The sequence below is a fragment of the Muntiacus reevesi genome, chromosome 1 (assembly GCF_963930625.1).
Source record: "Muntiacus reevesi chromosome 1, mMunRee1.1, whole genome shotgun sequence".
NCBI classification, from domain to species: Eukaryota; Metazoa; Chordata; class Mammalia; order Artiodactyla; family Cervidae; genus Muntiacus; species Muntiacus reevesi.
The window spans coordinates 79,963,408-79,981,220 of NC_089249.1; the positions used below are offsets into that span (position 1 = coordinate 79,963,408).

Sequence of the window (17,813 nt, forward strand, 5' to 3'; positions counted from 1 at the left end):
TTCCAGCATCACTTTCTCACAAATGTGCTCGGTGTCCTGCTCTTTTCCGCACAGCACCATCATCATTAGAGATGTGTTCATTTGATTGCTTTGCGCCTCTCTTTCCCACTAGGATGCAGACCTCATGGGGCAGACCCAGGGTGTGTTTTTCTCCCTGGAATATCCCCAGTTCCTAATATGGTGTCAGGAGCACTGGGTCACCCTGGTAGCTCAATATTTGTTTCACAAATCAATGTGTAAATGTTCTCGATTTCTGGATTGTGAGAAGGATCTCATATTCCAGTTACTACGGATTGAATTTTGCTATAGATTGGTTTTTCTAGTAGTTTGTATGGATGTGAGAGCTGGACTCTAAGGAAGGCTGAAAGCCAAAGAATTGGTGCTTTTGAACTGTGATGTTGGAGAAGACTCTTGAGAGTCCCTTGGACTGCAAGGAGATCCAACCAGTCCATCCTAAAGGAAATCAGTCCTGAATATTCATTGGAAGGACTGATGCTGAAGCTGAAACTCCAATACTTTGGCCACCTGATGTGAAGAATTGACTCACTGAAAAAGACCCTGATGCTGGGAAAGATTGAAGGCAGGAGGAGAAGGGGAGGACAGAGGATAAGATGGTTGTATGGCATCACTGACTCAATGGATGTGAGTTTGAGCAAGCTCCAGGAGATGGTGAAGGACAGGGAAGCCTGGAGTGCTGCAGTCCATGGGGTCACAAAGAGTCAGACATGACTGAGCAATTGAACAACAAAATAGATTGAATTGTGTCTCCCTGAAAATTCATGTGTTGAAGCTTTAACCTCCAAGGTGATGGTATTTGGAGATTGGGCCTTTGGAAGGTAATCAGAGCTAGACGAGATCATGGGGGTGGGGCCCTCATGAAGAGATTAGGGTCCTTATAGGAAAAGATATCAGAGAGTTTTCTCTCTCTCTCTTTCCCCTCACTAGGTCAGGACACAGTGAGAAGACCCCAGGGCCTGAGAGGGTTTTCTTGTCTAACAGTTGGAAATGAATTGTCTGAAGAGACACATGCACTGACAAAGCAAAAAGCTATTGGGAAGGGGCGCCTGGGCAGAGAGTGGGAGGGTAAGGGAAGCCAGGAGGACCCTCTGCCATGTGGCTCACAGGCTCGGGTTTTAAGATGATGGGATTAGTTTCCAGGTTGTCTCTGGCCAATTATTCTGACTCAGGGTCCTTCCTAGTGGCTCACACATTGCTCAGCCAAGATGGATTCTAGCAAGTAGGATTCTGGGAGGTTGGTAGGACACATGGCATCTCTTTTTGACCTTTCCCAAATTCTTCTGGTTGTTGAGGACTTGTTAGTTCTGTGTTTCTTACCAGGACCTCCTGTTATAAAATAACTCATGCAAATGGGTTCCTATGGTGCCTGGCTAGGGTGGGTGGTGTCAACCAGTTTTCCCCCTAGCACCTCCAAGCCAGGAAGATAGTCCTTACCCCAAACTGACCATGCTGGGGCCTTGATTGTGGACTCTAGCCTCCAGAATTGTGAGAAAATAAATTTCTGTCTAAGTCATTCAGTCTAGCGTATTTTATGGCACTCCAAGTTAAGATTCCTATATATCTCAATATTTTATTTTAAATCTGTAGGTTTTAAAATAATAGTGTCTATCTTAATTGAAATGCAAAACTAAAAATAATAGGCAAGCCCAATAAAGCTTGTCTCCAAGCAGTCAGGTGAAGCTTCTGCTTTGTAGGGTGGTTGTTGGTGTGCTGGCCTAGCCTCCCACTTCTGACTTTGAGCTCCTTGAGGGTGGGGACCCTGTCTTCTTCCTCTCTGGATTCCACACATCTAGCCAGTGCGAGGCATAGCCAATTGGCAGGGCTTCCTGGAGGCTGGGGCTGAGGAAGCAGCTGGGGAGACTTGGGCAGCCGCACCCTTTCCCAGGGAGGAGGTACCTTGGATTATTCACAGGGCGGGTCCCCTGCTGTCAACACCTGTCTGGTCTCACTGATTCCCTCTCGGTGCTGTGGACTGTGGACTGAGCAGAGCCTGGCCCTCCTCTTCCTCCCCCTCTCTTCCTTTTGTTAGGGCTCCTGGCCTTTCTCTTCTCTCTGGAAAGCTAGGGCCCATTCTCCATTCCTGGGGAGAGAGTGCCCTCTAGTGCCTGGGAGGGTGAAGGCTGAGGAGGAGGGCAGGGCCAGAGGCCAAGTCTGAAAGGAGGCCCTGCCAGCCAATGAGGGGTGAGCCGGCTGCAGCTTGACCTGTGGAGCTGGGAAAGCAAGGGATCCACAGGTATTTCTAAGTATGTGTGTGCGCGCGTGTCTTCTTGAGAAGCCCCTCTATTATTGGAGGGATTGGACTCTATCAGGTTACAAAGTTAACATGGTGGAGAAAGTTCCCCTGATCTCCACTCTTTAATTCTTCCTCCAAATAAGAAAACTATCCACTTAAATTGTTCTAAATGGGTTTGGTTCCACCATGCCTGGATCTTTCTTGCCAAGGCTGTGGGTCTTGGGATCACCTCTACCCAATTTCTTTCCTTTCTGACTAGCCTGGAATCTTTGTCTATTATATCTCACTTGTCTTCTGTTCTAATATTTCATCTTCATTTAAAGTACAGAGAATACATAGCAATATGAGCCATGGTGGGTGAATTGTGGCTGCAGCCTGTCCTACTGGCTAAGTGTTTGCAGTTAGAGGTAGGGGTGGGAGACATCAGAAATTCCTGCCTTGACATGATCAGGGGTTGGGCTCAAGCTTTTCTACTTTGGCTGTGTAATGTGACAAGCTCGGGACAGCATTTGCTACTTTATCATTCATGGTTGGGGAAGCACCATGATCAAGTGACGAGAGTCTAGACCTCCTGTTGACCAGAACTGATTGCTGGTTTCTAGGTAGTTTTGCAAGACGCCAGCTTCTTTCCTGGGAGACCAGCCTACGGGGCTTCCATTTTGGGCAAGTGAATCCTTGCCTCTTATTTGACCGAAGAGGGAAGCTCAACACTTTTCCATGTTAGGTGACTGCCTTCGTTTGTGGAGGACTCATTTGTCATCAGGACACAGTTTTCTTGAATGAATGGATTCCTGGGTGTTAATGGCTGAGAGGTTGCTTGTACTGATCCAGGAAGCTCTTGTATGCTCATTTTAAACTGGGATTCTAAACATTTTCCATCTGAGAACTACTGATGATAACATAAAATCTCTTGAGGGCAGTCATCTACCCCATTTGATCTCAAACCTCCCTCTACAGTTTCTTAGTAGGATAATTGGGAGAACAGTTGATGTTTTGGTTGACATCTCAGGGAGTCGATATTTCATTTGGATTGAGTCGAAGTAAGCAGTTCATTTCTGCCTGACACAGCAGAAAATATTTCTGCAATGGAAAGGACTTAATAATCCTGGAGGTTAACCTCTTGGGCCCTTGTTGTGAATCTCCATAATCAGAAACTCAAGCAGATTGTGGAGAAGTTCCAGGCAGAGGCTTTCAAGTCAGACAGATCTGCCCTTTCTAACTGGGTAACTTTGGGTTAGTGACTTAACCTCTCTGAAGTCCAGTTTCCTGGTGATAAGTACAGGTCTCATAGGTCATTGTAAAGATACTTAATGAATAACTGTGAAGTCCTTCTGGAGAAGGAAACGGAAACCCAGTCCATATTCCTGCCTGGAAAATCCCATGGACAGAGGAGCCTGGTAGGCTGTACAGTCCATGGGGTCATGAGGTGGACATGAATTAGTGATTAAACTACCACCACTACCTCAGCAAATACTTGCAATATAGGATGTGATCAGTAATTGGTAAATACTGCTATTAGTACCATTCTCACTTGAGACGAAGTTAGGTGAGCATCTGTCAGGAAATCTTTGTGAATGACGCCCACCCCTGCCTCTACTGTAGTTTGCTTCTTCTGAGCCTCAAGGTTCTCACATATAAAAATGAGATTATGATAATCTCACAGTGATGAGAGAACAGACTCCATGTGATTTCAAGACCATGAAAATTTTGCACCTTCTTTATGTCCCTGGGTATGTCTCCTAGCTTACAGTCTAAGAGAACTTGAATATAATTTGTGTCCTACTCATGGAAGCAACCTAGATGCCCATCAGCAGATGAATGGATAAGGAAGCTGTGGTACATATACACCATGGAATATTACTCAGCCATTAAAAAGAATTCATTTGAATCAGTTCTAATGAGATGGATGAAACTGGAGCCCATTATACAGAGTGAAGTAAGCCAGAAAGATAAAGAACATTACAGCATACTAACACAGATATATGGAATTTAGAAAGATGGTAATGATAACCCTATACGCAAAACAGAAAAAGAGACACAGATGTACAGAACAGACTTTTGGACTCTGTGGGAGAAGGCGAGGGGGGGATGTTTTGAGAGAACAGCATCGAAACATGTATATTATCTATAGTGAAACAGATCACCAGCCCAGGTTGGATGCATGAGACAAGTGCTCGGGCCTGGTGCACTGGGAAGACCCGGAGGGATTGGGTAGAGAGGGAGGTGGGAGGGGGGATCAGGATGGGGAATACATGTAAATCCATGGCTGATTCATGTCAATGTATGACAAAACCCACTACAATACTGTAAAGTAATTAGCCTCCAACTAATAAAAATAAAATAAAATAAAATAAAATAAAATGTTAAAAAAAATTTGTGTCCTACTGTTGTGTGAAAATTGTATAAATTTCAATTATGTTCAGTTGATTCACAGTGCTTTTCAGGTCTACTGTAGCCTTCTATGTCTCTGTATATTCATTCTGTTAATTTTTGAGAGTTTGATATTGAAACTCCAACTAAAAGTCTTAATTTATTTACTTAAAAATAATTTAAAAAAATAATTTAATCTATAGTGGAACTATATGTAAACTTGTTCTGTATTTTCCAAGCCTCCTGTAAATCTGTTATCATAATTTCATAATTAAAAAAATAAAAAAACATTGGATTACAAATATCTTATGGGGATTTTATAAGAATTAAATATAAAATAGCACCACTAAGATGTAAAAACATCCACACAGAGTTTATTCAAATAGTTACTCAAGAGTTTTAGAAATTATCTGTGCTGGAAATCTGTAGATGAGGCACCGGGCTCCTAGGAGGGACCATGAATTCTCAGGGTCATAGTAGGCTGGTGGCTAGACAGAGGTGTTAGCTCACCTTTATTGAGCATCTGCTAAGGGTCAGCCTTGTCTTGAGGACCTTGAGAAGCCTCACTGGGTGCTGGCCCTCAGGAGGTTCGCAGTTTGGCATGGAGGCAGACAGGGGCCATACAATTGGTAGGTGCTCTGTTTGAAGGGTGAGGATGATTGGTCTAACTATCGGTGTCTCCTCCAGGGCTGTGATCCATACTCTCCCTGTTGGTGACCTAAGACCACATGAGGATGCTGCTATGGTTTCTTGTCTTGTCTGCTTTGGATCTCGCCGCCTGGGGTGAGTTTTCTTTTACTAGGTCACAAGTGCTTTTGGCATCAGCCCCAGCCTGGTTTTGTTTGTAAATTATCCTCTCCGGGATCCTCATCCCTCCCCATCAGCTATGTTCCCTATCGGAGTCCAGCTCAGGTGCCCCCTCCCCAGCAGAGACGGGCTCCAGTCCTCAGCAGCCTCTCCAGCCTGCCCCGTACAGTTCGGTGTCAATGTCATGGTCAGGCATTTGCTCCTGATGATTTCACAGAAGGACAGAACCTCAGAACCATGATGGAGACCCTTAACAACTTAGTCTTATAGACAGAGAAACAGGCCCCATTGTGGCAGTGACTTGCTCTAGGTCATCTGACAATTTGGGGGCGGATGCAGAGTCTAGTGGTTATGAACATGGGGCTGGGGTCGGACAGCCTGGCTTGGAATCCAAGTCCACAGCTTAAAACCCATATCATTTTAGACAAATAACCTCTTCCGAGCCTCAGTTTCTCATTTGTATAGAGGGAGTAGTTAATTTGCTTTGTTTATTTCACAAAGTTGTTTTAAGCCACAAATGTGATAGTGGCCTTGAAAATGCTTTGTTAACTACAGAGATGGTCTGTGGGTGACATTGTTATTCCAGTGACACTGCCCCCATGACCTCTGGTACTGAACTGACAGAGGAGGATGAGGCATATTTGTGATGATTTTGTGTCTGTGTGCTCAGTTGCTCAGTTGTGCTCTGACTCTTTGCTGCACCATGGACTGTAGCCCACCAGGATCCTCTGTCCATGGGATTCTCCAGACAAGAATACTGGAGGGGGTTGTCATGCCCTCCTCCAGGGATCTTCCGGACCCAGGGATTGAACCTGAGGCGCCTGCATTGCAGGAGAATTCTTTACTCACTGAGCCATCTGGGAAGTCCATTTGTGGTGATTAATCCTCCATTAATCCTATCTTTAAAAAAAAAATCAAGTTGGAAGGGCAGTCACAAGGATCTGTAAATTTCTGTATTTCAAGAACCTTGCCTGGATCACTAGGTGCTTAACATATGAATACATGTTAACATGATGACCATCTTGGTATGTGACCCTTAATCTATTAATACATATACAGGTGAACTGGGAATGAGCTGCCCAGCAGAGGAGACAAGAGAGACTGCATCGAACCTGAAATGAAGGCGGGCTTGGGGAGGCTGGGGAGGGTGGGAGGGCAAAGGCCTCACTGGGGCAGATGTGAGAGGCAGAGGCAGGGTGAGGCCAGATGCATCTGTGGTTTTCCTCTTTCTTGTTTCCTAGAGGAAGTCAGGTGGGTCAGGTGGGAAGTTATCTGGGGAGACCCAGAGGCTGGGGCTGTGGGGTCACAGGAGGAACATGGAACCCGTGCCTCTGAGCTGGTCCAGGTATTTTCCAAGGACCAGCAGCAGGTGCAGTGTTCCTTTGCAGGGGATTCCCTGGAGTTGTCCTGGAATGAGACCCAAGCCAGGGGGCTGTTACAGGAGCTTCTGGACCTGTTTGTTGGCATCTCACAGCTCATTCACACAGGTCGCAATGGTGAGGCATTTAGTGGGGGTGCTGCCTGGGGCTTTTTAGGGAGACAGAGTGTTTCTTAGGACACCACTATGGCTAGACGGGGTGGAGGGGGTAGGGTAGAACCACAACTTCTCCCATGGATTGTCTTGAGTCCTTAGGCAAAGGTGGGTCCCAGAAGGGAGAGGAAAACCAGGGAAAAAAGACAAGGATCCCAGTCTGTAGCTCTCAGGGTAGAGATACCACTTCACTCAGGCTGTTCCCGGGAGCTCCCAAGTAAGGATAATGAGGGAGCCCTCGGGGGTCCTGGGGTCCTGGGTGGGGCTCTCACAGCCTAGCCCACAGTGCATGTTCATCTGAAAGAGCGAATCCCCCACCCCAGTGTTCATGGGGCTTCCTGTGGGCTCTGGCTGGGGAGCTGCTGGTTTCAGGAGAGTGACAGAACTTTCCTGAGGAGCCTGGTGGTCTACAGTCCATGGGGTCGCAAAGAGCTGGACAGGACTGATTAACTAACACTTTTACTTTCACTTCCAAACAAGAGATGGAGAAGGGAAGGGGAGGCTGTGGTGGTGCCGGCCTCCTTCTGGGGCCTCTCCCATCACAGAGGATTCGGGATGGCCTGGACAGTCTATGGAGGGCTGGCAGGGCCTCAGCTTGCCAGCCTATTTCCTCTCTCCCCTCCCCCCAGGTGTGCCCACCATTGTCTCCCGCAAGGAGTGGGGAGCGAGATCCCTGACCTGCAGGGCCCACCTGGCCCGGCCTGTGGCCTATGTCATCACGGACCAGATCACCGGGATGGAATGCGAGGAGCAGAACCAGTGCAGTCAAAAGCTGAGGGGCCTGCAGTCCCGTTCCGTCTACACCAAAGGCTGGTGTGATGTGGCCTACAAGTAAGAGGCTGGTGGGGTCCCTGGAGCCCATGCTTGAGTTCTCCTTTTGAGGGGGTCTCCTGTTCCCCCTTCTCTGCGTTTCTTAATCTCCCATTCATGTTGCTTTTCTAATGAATATAAAATGCTAATATAAACAGAATCCAAAGGGGTCATGAGGAGGACCATTGTGAGCCACATATTCAGATATGGTCTTGGCCGCTAGGGGTTCCAGGAAAGAAGCGAAGGAGGTTGTGTGATAAGTACAGTCTCCGCCTTGAAGCTCAAAGAACATTTCAATTTATGAAGGTCTTTACAATTATTACTCAAGTAGGCTCTCCCTGCCACCCTGAGGAAAGGGCAGGAGAAATATTACCACCCCTGTGTCATAGGTGAGGATGCTGTGGTCTGGAGAAGTTAGAGAATTTGCTGAAAGTCACTCAGAGAAGGAGTGTGAACTCAGAACTCTTCCCAGGCTGCCTACTAGCCCTGCCTTGTTCCACTTCTGCTCACAGACAGGGCTTTCTCCACCAGGTACCCTGAAGGGCCACCTCACAGTGAGACTGGGATCCCATAGGAGATGTTCCACTGGGGATGCGGGGAGGAGGACCTGTGAATGTGTGAGGCAAGGAGAGGCTTGTGTTGTGCACTGAGTATGCTCTCTGAAGATTATCAGCGGAGTGGATGCCCACAGCCTCCTCTTTCCCCCTTTTTCTTTATAGAAGAAGAGAGAGAGGGAATGATGCTCTCCTGCCTGAATTCTAAGGACAAGTATAAATGCTTTCTGAATTATCCACTTTGCGAAGGGTAACCCACATCTTATGCTTGATTTATTGAGATTGCAAATAAGTAAGGGCAGCTGGAAGCCCCCACTGGAGTCACCAGAGCCCCAGAGGGCCAGGGTTGGGGGTCTTCCCATTTGCCCTCTGTGGGAGCCATGTTCCCTACAGCTTAGCCGCTGAGCCTACCATGAGTGCCCCACCACTCTGCCGTTGTCACTGCTGGGTTGCCTGCTTCAGCCACTGCATCTTGCAGTCAGGTTTCTGGGGTGACAGGGTAACAGTCTCTAGTTTGTACGATGCAGTTGCTGTAGCCACAGGGACTATTCACTTTGGACTGACCAAAGGCTGCAGGGACAGAGTACCTCAGTACCTGAAAGTACTGTGGCAAAGCCAGGGACGCGGTGGACACAGTGAGGCCCCCACTTGGTCCTCAGGCCGATGTCACTGCAGGGTAGGTTCCTCTTCATTCTGGGCCTTTGGCGACTTTGGGGAAATGTTCTTTTTGTGCTCTGTTTGCTGTGGAAATTTATGACCTGTTAAAAGCTGAATGTGTAAGAGTTGTGAAAATAAAGTTTTAAGACTGTAACTGGAATGTGGAAGATGAGAAAGTTATAAAGAGAAGAGGAGGTAGAAGGAAAAAAAAATACTTTGGCTTCAAAAACTAAACTGGGAAAAGGAACATCCTAACCAAATTTCTGTGATAAAAAAGAGCGTAGGGACTCCTAAGGAGAAACTGAAGAAAATGTTAACTTAAAGGAATCCCTAAATTCTGATCAACTGTTTTCAATGTATAAGTGCTTGGTCCTATAATTTAAAAACATGACCAATGGATTCTCATGCCCTTGAACTAAAGTTCTCAGGTTCTTGAGAGTCACACATTGGAATTCTACTTTGAACCAAATAAGTATTTTTAAATTGAGATTCTGGGAAACACAGGTAAACTAAGTCACAAGAAAATTAAAGAAATATTCCTGTATCTCTTGGAAGTCTAAAATGCATTATCCCACTCCCTTTCACTGTTATGTCATTGTAACATATGAACCTCTAGAACTTTTTGCATTCTGAGGATGGGTGAGAAGTTTTCTGTTACAGAAATTTGCCATTTAATCATGTTTTCTTGCCTGGCAGCTTCCTGGTTGGGAATGATGGCAGGGTGTACGAAGGTGTTGGCTGGAACATCCAAGGCATGCACACCCAGGGCTATAACAACATCTCCCTGGGCCTCGCATTCTTTGGAAATAATCTAGGTAATGGTCACCCCTCTGACTCTCTACCAAGGAGTTGTCTACACTGTCTTCTGTCACTCACTCTTGTCTTTTCAGCCTACATCATGTTGTTCTTTCTGATGATGGTGTCTCTCTTGAAGTTCTTTTCTCCCTTGGATTCTATAATGGGGCATTTTTGGATTTCCCTTTCTCCTCTCTGGTCTGTACTCCTGTGAGACCGCCGAAGTCGGTCTGCTTGATACTGATACTGCTTGAGCTCACAGTTATTGCCATCACTTTGAGAGTCTGAAAAAGTGAAAGTCGCTCAGTCTGACTCTGTCTCCAGGCCAGAATACTGGAGTGGGTAGTCTCTCCTTTCTCCAAGGGATCTTCCTGACCCAGGAATTGAGCCAGGGTCTCCTGCATTGCAGGCAGATTCTTTACCAACTGAGCTATCAGGGAAGCTCTGAAGTTGATAATTAGGAACTGACAGATGCAGAAAAACATGGCTTCTCTCTTCCTCCAGTGTCTCCCATTGGTAGAGCCCAACCAGTGGCCAGCAGGCAAGGAAGTCTGGGAAATGTAGTCTGCAGGTTTCTAGTCCTCGGCAAAGCACCAGAGAGCAGAGTAGGCCATGGCTGATTCATGTCAATGTATGGTAAAAACCACTACAATATTGTAAAGTAGTTAGCCTTCAATTAAAACTAATACATTAAAAAAACAAGCCAACAACGAATAACTGGCACCTGCCAGGATCCTCATCTTCCAAGTGGGGCTAGTAATAGCATTTATCTCAGAGGTTTTCTATGAGGATTACGTGAGTTAATGGATGTGAAGAGCACTTGGCCTCCTGTCTGACTGTGGAAGTTATTAAATAAACACAGTCACCTTTTCCGCCAAACTAGGGCATTCCCGACTTGGTCAGGTGGGCCTCCTACAGGTAGCTTTCACTGTCTCTGAGTGACTCCACATAGTGATGGAGTGGATAAATAAAGCACTTGGAAGAAGTCACCAACTTGGTTTCTAAGAGCTATGAGTAAGTACTTCTTTGTCTCTTAGCCTCTCTGTCCTGGCTAGTGGACCAGTTTTTTCTCTTCTCATCCATCAGTTATTTAGGCTCAAGGGGTCAACTTATCCTCCCTCTACATCTAGACCAGGTTGGAGCTTTTTGCTAACAGTTCTGTGCTCCATGTCATCCTTTCTCAGGCAGCAGTCCAAGCCCCACTGCCTTATCAGCCGCAGAGGACCTGATCTTCTATGCCATAAAGAAGGGTCACCTATCACCCAGGTATATTCAGCCACTTCTCTTGAAAGCAGAGAGCTGCCTGGTCCCTCATCAGCCACTGACGCCCAGGAAAGGTAAAGCCTCTGCGTCCTGCCTCGTTCTCCTCCCAGTTACCACTCAGCAACAATAGGGAATGCCTTTTCTTATTGGTATTCATTGGTTTCTCAGACCAAGAACATCTCTTGCTGAGATCTGGAAAATTCTAAGAGGGCACCTTCCTGGCCTCTCCTTTTCACTGGAACCATATAGCCATCGAACCATTCTTGACATAAATATATAAGTACACATGTCTTCACTCAGCAAATATTTACTGAATACCAGGCAGTCTTCTAGGTACTGAGGGTGCAGCTGTGAACAAAACAGATAAAACTTTACATTTAAGTAGTGAAAGATAGAAAATGAATCAATAAGTAAAATATATATGATGTTAGATGACATCAGGGTTATGGAGAAGAATAAAGCATGGAAATGGGGTGGGGTAAAATATATATTACATGAATACACATACACATGCAATCTCTGTCTCATACTATCTCTCTCTCACACACACACCTCCTTCTAAAAGCAAAACAAGCCAACCTTCAACATGACCACAGCACACTGAGAAAAACTTGGGTTCACAGATTATACTGACATGAGTTTGAACAGTCCAAGAAGTTGGATAATAAAAATCACGCACTATTTTGGAAAGACAAGCAGCAATCTAAAACCAGTACAATTATAAGCGCTTTCAATAGTTTAACATTCTCTGCTAGAGTGGATCTTGCCTAGGACTCAGGAATGTTTTTTATTAAGCTTTTTAAGTTGCAAATCTTTAAAATTTATCTTGCTTTCAGACTGGTGTTGTCTTCATTAATAACACTTTTACGTGTGTAGAATTCTTTAGAGATTTCAAATTACCATATGCGTGTGCTCAGTTCAGAAAGTCAGCTGATTTCTGCACATTGGTCTTGTTATATAAGTACACACATCTGCATTTATTTGCAATGCATATTCAAGTGTGTAGGTATAAGTAGTCTTTTCCCTTCTGCTCATATACTGATTTCCATAGTTGTTATCAGAACTTGACTTTTGCCTCTGCCCCTTGGCTCCAGCTGCCTGACCCAGACAATCCCTATCTAGACTTTCCCAGAATCCCACAGAATCCCACACATTAGGATGTGTTAGTTTTTGCCAGAGGTTGGGGAGCCTGAGGAGGAATCAGCCTGCAGTTGTGAGATTGTCTACATGTGGATACTGGCGGATTCACATCGCATTGTTTTTTCCCTCTCCGCAGCTTGCCCCAACATCATCACAAGGTCAGCTTGGGAAGCCAGACAGACACACTGCCCTACAATGAGCCTCCCAGCCAAATATGTTGTCATCATCCACACTGCTGGGGCAACCTGTAACGTATCCATGGACTGCCGGATCCGTGTCCGAGATATACAATCTTATCACATGGACACACAGAACTTCTGTGACATCGGCTATCAGTAAGTGGGACTGGTGCAAACTTGACCCTCCTTTTCTTCAGGGCTATAGGAAGGAAGGCTTGGGGAGGGAGCCAGTGTTTACTAAGCTCTTCCTTTGTGCCAGGTGCTTTACATAAGACATCATATTTTTGTTTGTGCAGGATTCTGGACTGAGCATTCTTCAGAGCCTAGCCAAGGTTTAGTTATCTCCCAATGGGCATGTTCTCCATGAGTGGTTGGGAAGACTCTGAAAGGAAGATGTTAAAAAAATAGTGATAAACCAAGAGTGTGAGACCCTTATGGGCGGCTGTCAACAGACCGTGCCTTTTAAATGTAATCCCTTCCAACCAGCCAGAAACCCAGACCCTGTTCACCCCCTGCTGCCCTTGAGCCCAACCCCAAAGTTGCTCTCTCTGATGTTAGAATCCTGCAATACCTCTGGTATTGCTTACTCCATTTTTAGACACAGGAAGCTTTAACTTCTCTGGACTTCTTTTGCCTCCTGTCTGCAGTAGGGCAACAATACCTTATCTATTTGATAATACCAAGTGAACTAGAACAGTGGGAAGCTTCTTAGACATTCCCTTGGAATTTTCATACAGGAAATTTAGGGTTAGAGTATGATAACTTTTAATTATTAGTACTAATTTTAATTTTATTGGCATCTAGTTGATTTACAATGTGTTAGTTTCAGGTATACAGCAAAGTGATTCAGTGACAACCTATAAAAGAATAAATTAAAAAAAATTTATTTATTTATTTATTGGCTGGTCTGGATCTTCATTGCTGTGTAGGTTTTCTCTAGTTGTGGGGAGCAGGGGGTGCCTATTCTCTAGTTGCGATGCAGGCTTCTCTTTGTGGTAGCTTCACTTGTTGCGGAGCACAGGCTCTAGAGCACAGGCTCATGGTTATGGCTCATGGGCTTATTTGCTCCACAGCGTGTGAGATCTTCCTGAATCAGGGTCAAACCTGTGTCTCCTGCATTGGCAGGTGGATTCTTTACCACTGAGCTACAGGGAAGCTGTGACTTAATCACAACAAATTTTATGAAGTCTCAGGTGGGTTTGCTTTTGTATATGTCCTGGTGGCTCAGATGGTAAAGAACCCGCCTGCAATGAAAGAGACTAAAACTAAGATCGTGGCATCTGGTCCCATCACTTCACGGCAGATAGGTGGGGAAACAGTGGAAACCGTGGCTGATTTTATTTTTCTTGGCTCCAAAATCACTGCAGATGGTGATTGCAGCCATGAAATTAAAAGAGCTTACTCCTTGGAAGGAAAGTTATGACCAACCTAGACAGCATATTAAAAAGCAGAGACATTACTTTGCCAACAAAGGTCCATCTAGTCAAGGCTATGGTTTTTCCAGTGGTCATGTATGGATGTAAGAGTTGGACTATAAAGAAAGCTGAGCACGGAAGAATTGATACTTTTGAACTGTGGTGTTGGAGAATACTCTTGAGAGTCCCTTGGACTGCAGGGAGATCCAACCAGTCCATCCTAAAGGAGATCGGTCCTGAATATTCATTGGAAGGACTGATGTTGAAGCTGAAGCTCCAATACTTTGGATACCTGATGTGAAGAGCTGACTCGTTGGAAAGGACACTGATGCTGGGATAGATTGGGGGCAGGAGGAGAAGGGGACGACAGAGGATGAGATGGTGGGATGGCATCATCGATTAGATGCACATGGGTTTGGGTGAATTCCGGGAGTTGGTGATGGATAGGGAGGCCTGGTGTGCTGCAATTCATGGAGTTGCAAAGAGTAGGACATGACTGAGTGACTGAACTGAACTGAACTGGCTGGGTTGGGAAGATCCCCTGGAGGAGGGCATGGCAACCCATTCCAATATTCTTTCCTGAGAATCCCCCATGGACAGAGGGGGCTGGGGGACTATAGTCCTTGGGGTCGCAAAGAGTTGGACATGACTGAGTGACTAAGCACATGTCTCATTCTGGGATGGTTGCCTTTCTCCTCTGAACTCCTATTTTAAAAACAGCCTTTGTAAATAGGAGAAAACTATGGCTGCATTTTACAGGATTTTCCACAGCTTTGCTATGGTTATTAAGCTTAGTTAATAAAGAATTAAATGTAGAAATTCCAAATGGAAAATGCCAGAACCTGAGGGAATGTTAGTTTCCTTTCACATTCATTTTTTGGGGACTGGCTTGATCTCTGTCCTTTGACTTTGGAGGCCTGTTATGGCGCTCACTCCCACTGCAGCCTCAGGATACAGCATCTGTCACTCTGTCACCAACAGTGCTCGGTATGGACAAAGGGCCCTCTCATTCATCATTTCTTACTTTTTCACCAATATTTATTGGGGTATCCCTGGTAACTCAGCAGTAAAGAACCCACCTGCAATGAAGGAGATGCAGGTGCAACCCCTGGAGAAGGAAATGGCAGCCCACTCCAGTATTCCTGCCTGAAAAAAACCATGGATACAGGAGACTGGTGGGTTACAGTCCATGGGTTCGCAAAGAGTCAGACACAATGGAAGCAACTGAGCATGCATGCGTGCTACGTGCTTGGTGTCCAGCAGGATGAATTAGCTCCTTCCCTTGGGGAGGAGAGAGGATAGTATACAGTCATGACGATTGTGAGTGTTGGCACTGGGATGGATGAGTAACAGAATGTGCCAGGGTGGACCTCTAACAAGACTTTGGAGGACTGAACGGTATCACAGCAGGGCTTCAGCAGGGAGAGGCATCCACACTGGGACATGGATACGGAGTGGAGGTCAGTCAGGCAAAGAAGGATGCAGAGTGTTCCAGGCAAGAAGGAACAGCACATACAAGGACCTGGAGTCCAGACAGAGCACAAATGAAAGAAGCTCGCGTGCTAACTTGCTCCAGTCATGTCCGACTCTTTGCGACTCTATGGACTGTAGCCCGCCAGGCTCCTCTGTCCCTGGGATTCTCCAGGCAAGAATCCTGGAGTGGGTTGCCATGGCCTCCTCCAGGGGGTCTTCCTGATCCATGGATCAAACCCATGTCTCTCATATTTCTTGCATTGACGGGTGTGTTCTTTACCATTAGCACCACCTAGGATGCCCACAGAGAAGCTTAACTCCTACCTAAAATAGACTACAAAGAAGGGAATGGTGAGAGGGAAGGCTGGAAAGGCTGGCAGGAGCCACAGCAAAGGAGCCTGGGCATTGGTCCTGATAGGGTGACTCTATTTGAAAGACAACTGAAAATCCGTGCCTTATGATGGGGTCTGTATTTAGCAAAACCACTCTGGGGGCTGTTTTAAGCATGGATTGGAAGGAGGTAAAACTCTGGGCAGACAGCTTTTACAGTAATTCAGATAGCAGGTGATGGTGACTTGGAGCAGCATAGCAGCTGTCGGCATAGAGGTAAGTGGAGAAATTTAAAATAGGAGAAATGGTTGACAAGCCATGAATGTTGATTGGATAGGGCTGGGAGGAGAGTGAGGCATTCAGTCTGATGCCCAATTTTCTGGCTAAGGAAATTGTGGAAGAAGATGGGTTTGTTTGGACATGTTGGCTTTTAGAGCTTGTAATTGAGCTATGGCTTCCCAGCTGGCTCAGTGGTAAAGAATCTGCCAGCCAAGCAGGAGACATAGGAGATGTGGGTTCAGTCCCTGAGTTGGGAAGATCCCTTGGAGAAGGAAACGGAAACCTACTCCAGTATTCTTGGCTGGGAAATCCCATGGACAGAGGAGCCTGGGGGGCTACCGTCCATGAGCGGATATGAGTCAAAAGCAGGCAAAAGTGTTGGACATGACTTAAGCGACTAAAAAACAACAACAATTGGAGTTATAAGACTGGATGGTTGTCCAGGGAGAATATGTTGAGTGAGAAGAGGGAAGGGGTGAGACCAAAGTCCCGGGGAGGAGAACCAGGGAAGAGAACACGTCAAGAAATTAGTGGCCAATAGGATCAGAATAAAAATCAATTTTCATTACTAGTGTCAGCATGTGGCAGTGGACTGATGTTGCTGTCATCATTGCTTGTCACTGTCTGTCTTCATTTCTTAGGTTCAGGGACTATTTTTTTTTTTTTCCTTTTTGTCTCTGTTCACAATGGCACATATGGTAAGAGTGATAGTAATGGTAATAATAATAATAATAGTAAGTGGATGAAAGGATGAATTAATGATTCAAGGAGTGAATGAAGCCAGTTGTCCCCGGAGTAATTTTCTCCTTTTCCCTTTGCCTAACCTTAGCTTCCTGGTGGGCCAGGATGGTGGTGTGTATGAAGGAGTTGGCTGGCATACCCAAGGCTCTCACACATACGGATACAACGATATTGGCCTAGGAATTGCCTTCATAGGCAACTTTGTAGGTAAGGGGTAAACATGGGGCAGAGGGACTCTGGATGACGAAGTATTATGTGAAATATCTGGGAAGCAATGGGGATAAGATGCATTGTGGTGCTTGACAGTGTCAGTGGGACACTTAAAGCAAGAGGCAGGTCCCCAGGAGTCCCTCTCAGGTAGAACATTTCCTCCAAATTCACCTGTACCAATACCCAGTTCTATCTGTCTTTAGAGCCATGCCCAACACAAGCATGGAGCAAGAGAGAAAAAAGTCTTTTGCAAACTTTGGTGTTTTCATAGCACTGTTGGCAAATGTAGCGTCTTCCTTGGTAACCATGGCAACTGCACGGGGAGCATCACTATCTCTTATGGACAAGCAATGAATGGTCTGGTGCTGCCATGTCTGCCCCGTGGTGACTGGTGAGAAGTGGTGTGTTGAGCTGCAGTTATTTTTCAGGGAGGCTTTGAGCTTTCTAGAAGGCAGAATCGGGGAGCATAATGACCTTGTTTTCCCAAGAAACTTACAGGAATTTGTTGGCTATGGTGGTGATGGGGACAGAGGGAGCCTGGGCTAGGTGCTCGTCCCTGCTCAAAGCAAGTAACCTTGAGACCCTAGTGATTGCTGGGCTAAATGTGTTTTGCAGAAAAACCACCGAATGCCGCAGCGCTGGAGGCAGCTCAGAACCTGATCCAGTGTTCCGTGGTCAAGGGGCATCTGGTCCCCAACTACCTGCTGGTGGGGCACAGCGATGTGACCAACATTCTGTCTCCTGGGCGGGCTTTGTACAACATCATTAAGACTTGGCCTCACTTCAGAAAATAAGGGAACCCCAATTCCTTCCAATACCCCCCTCCCCAACCCTGGCTCCTGAGTCTCCCCTTCTTCACCTTCCATCCTGGCTCAATACCTGTGTCCCCTCCCTGCCAGCCCCATCCTGTTTCTTCAGCTTCAGGTTAGTATGATCATTTCCTAACTAGTATGATCAGTTCCATATGATCAAACCCCATAGTGGGGCATTCCAGCCCTCTGAGTCTGC

At 46.1% G+C, this 17,813-nt stretch overlaps 1 protein-coding gene across 1 annotated transcript; it reads left to right on the top strand.

Annotated features, from left to right (window-relative positions):
• Window positions 1–2,169: 2,169 nt before the first annotated feature.
• PGLYRP3 (peptidoglycan recognition protein 3) lies at window positions 2,170–17,599 on the top strand. The gene is made up of 9 exons (XM_065946043.1): window positions 2,170–2,251; window positions 5,309–5,404; window positions 6,817–6,924; window positions 7,589–7,790; window positions 9,677–9,795; window positions 10,960–11,112; window positions 12,315–12,513; window positions 16,684–16,802; window positions 17,421–17,599. The coding sequence occupies exons 2-9, from the start codon at window positions 5,350–5,352 to the stop codon at window positions 17,597–17,599; spliced, it is 1,134 nt and encodes a 377-aa protein (XP_065802115.1). The 5' UTR covers window positions 2,170–2,251; window positions 5,309–5,349.
• Window positions 17,600–17,813: the final 214 nt, after the last annotated feature.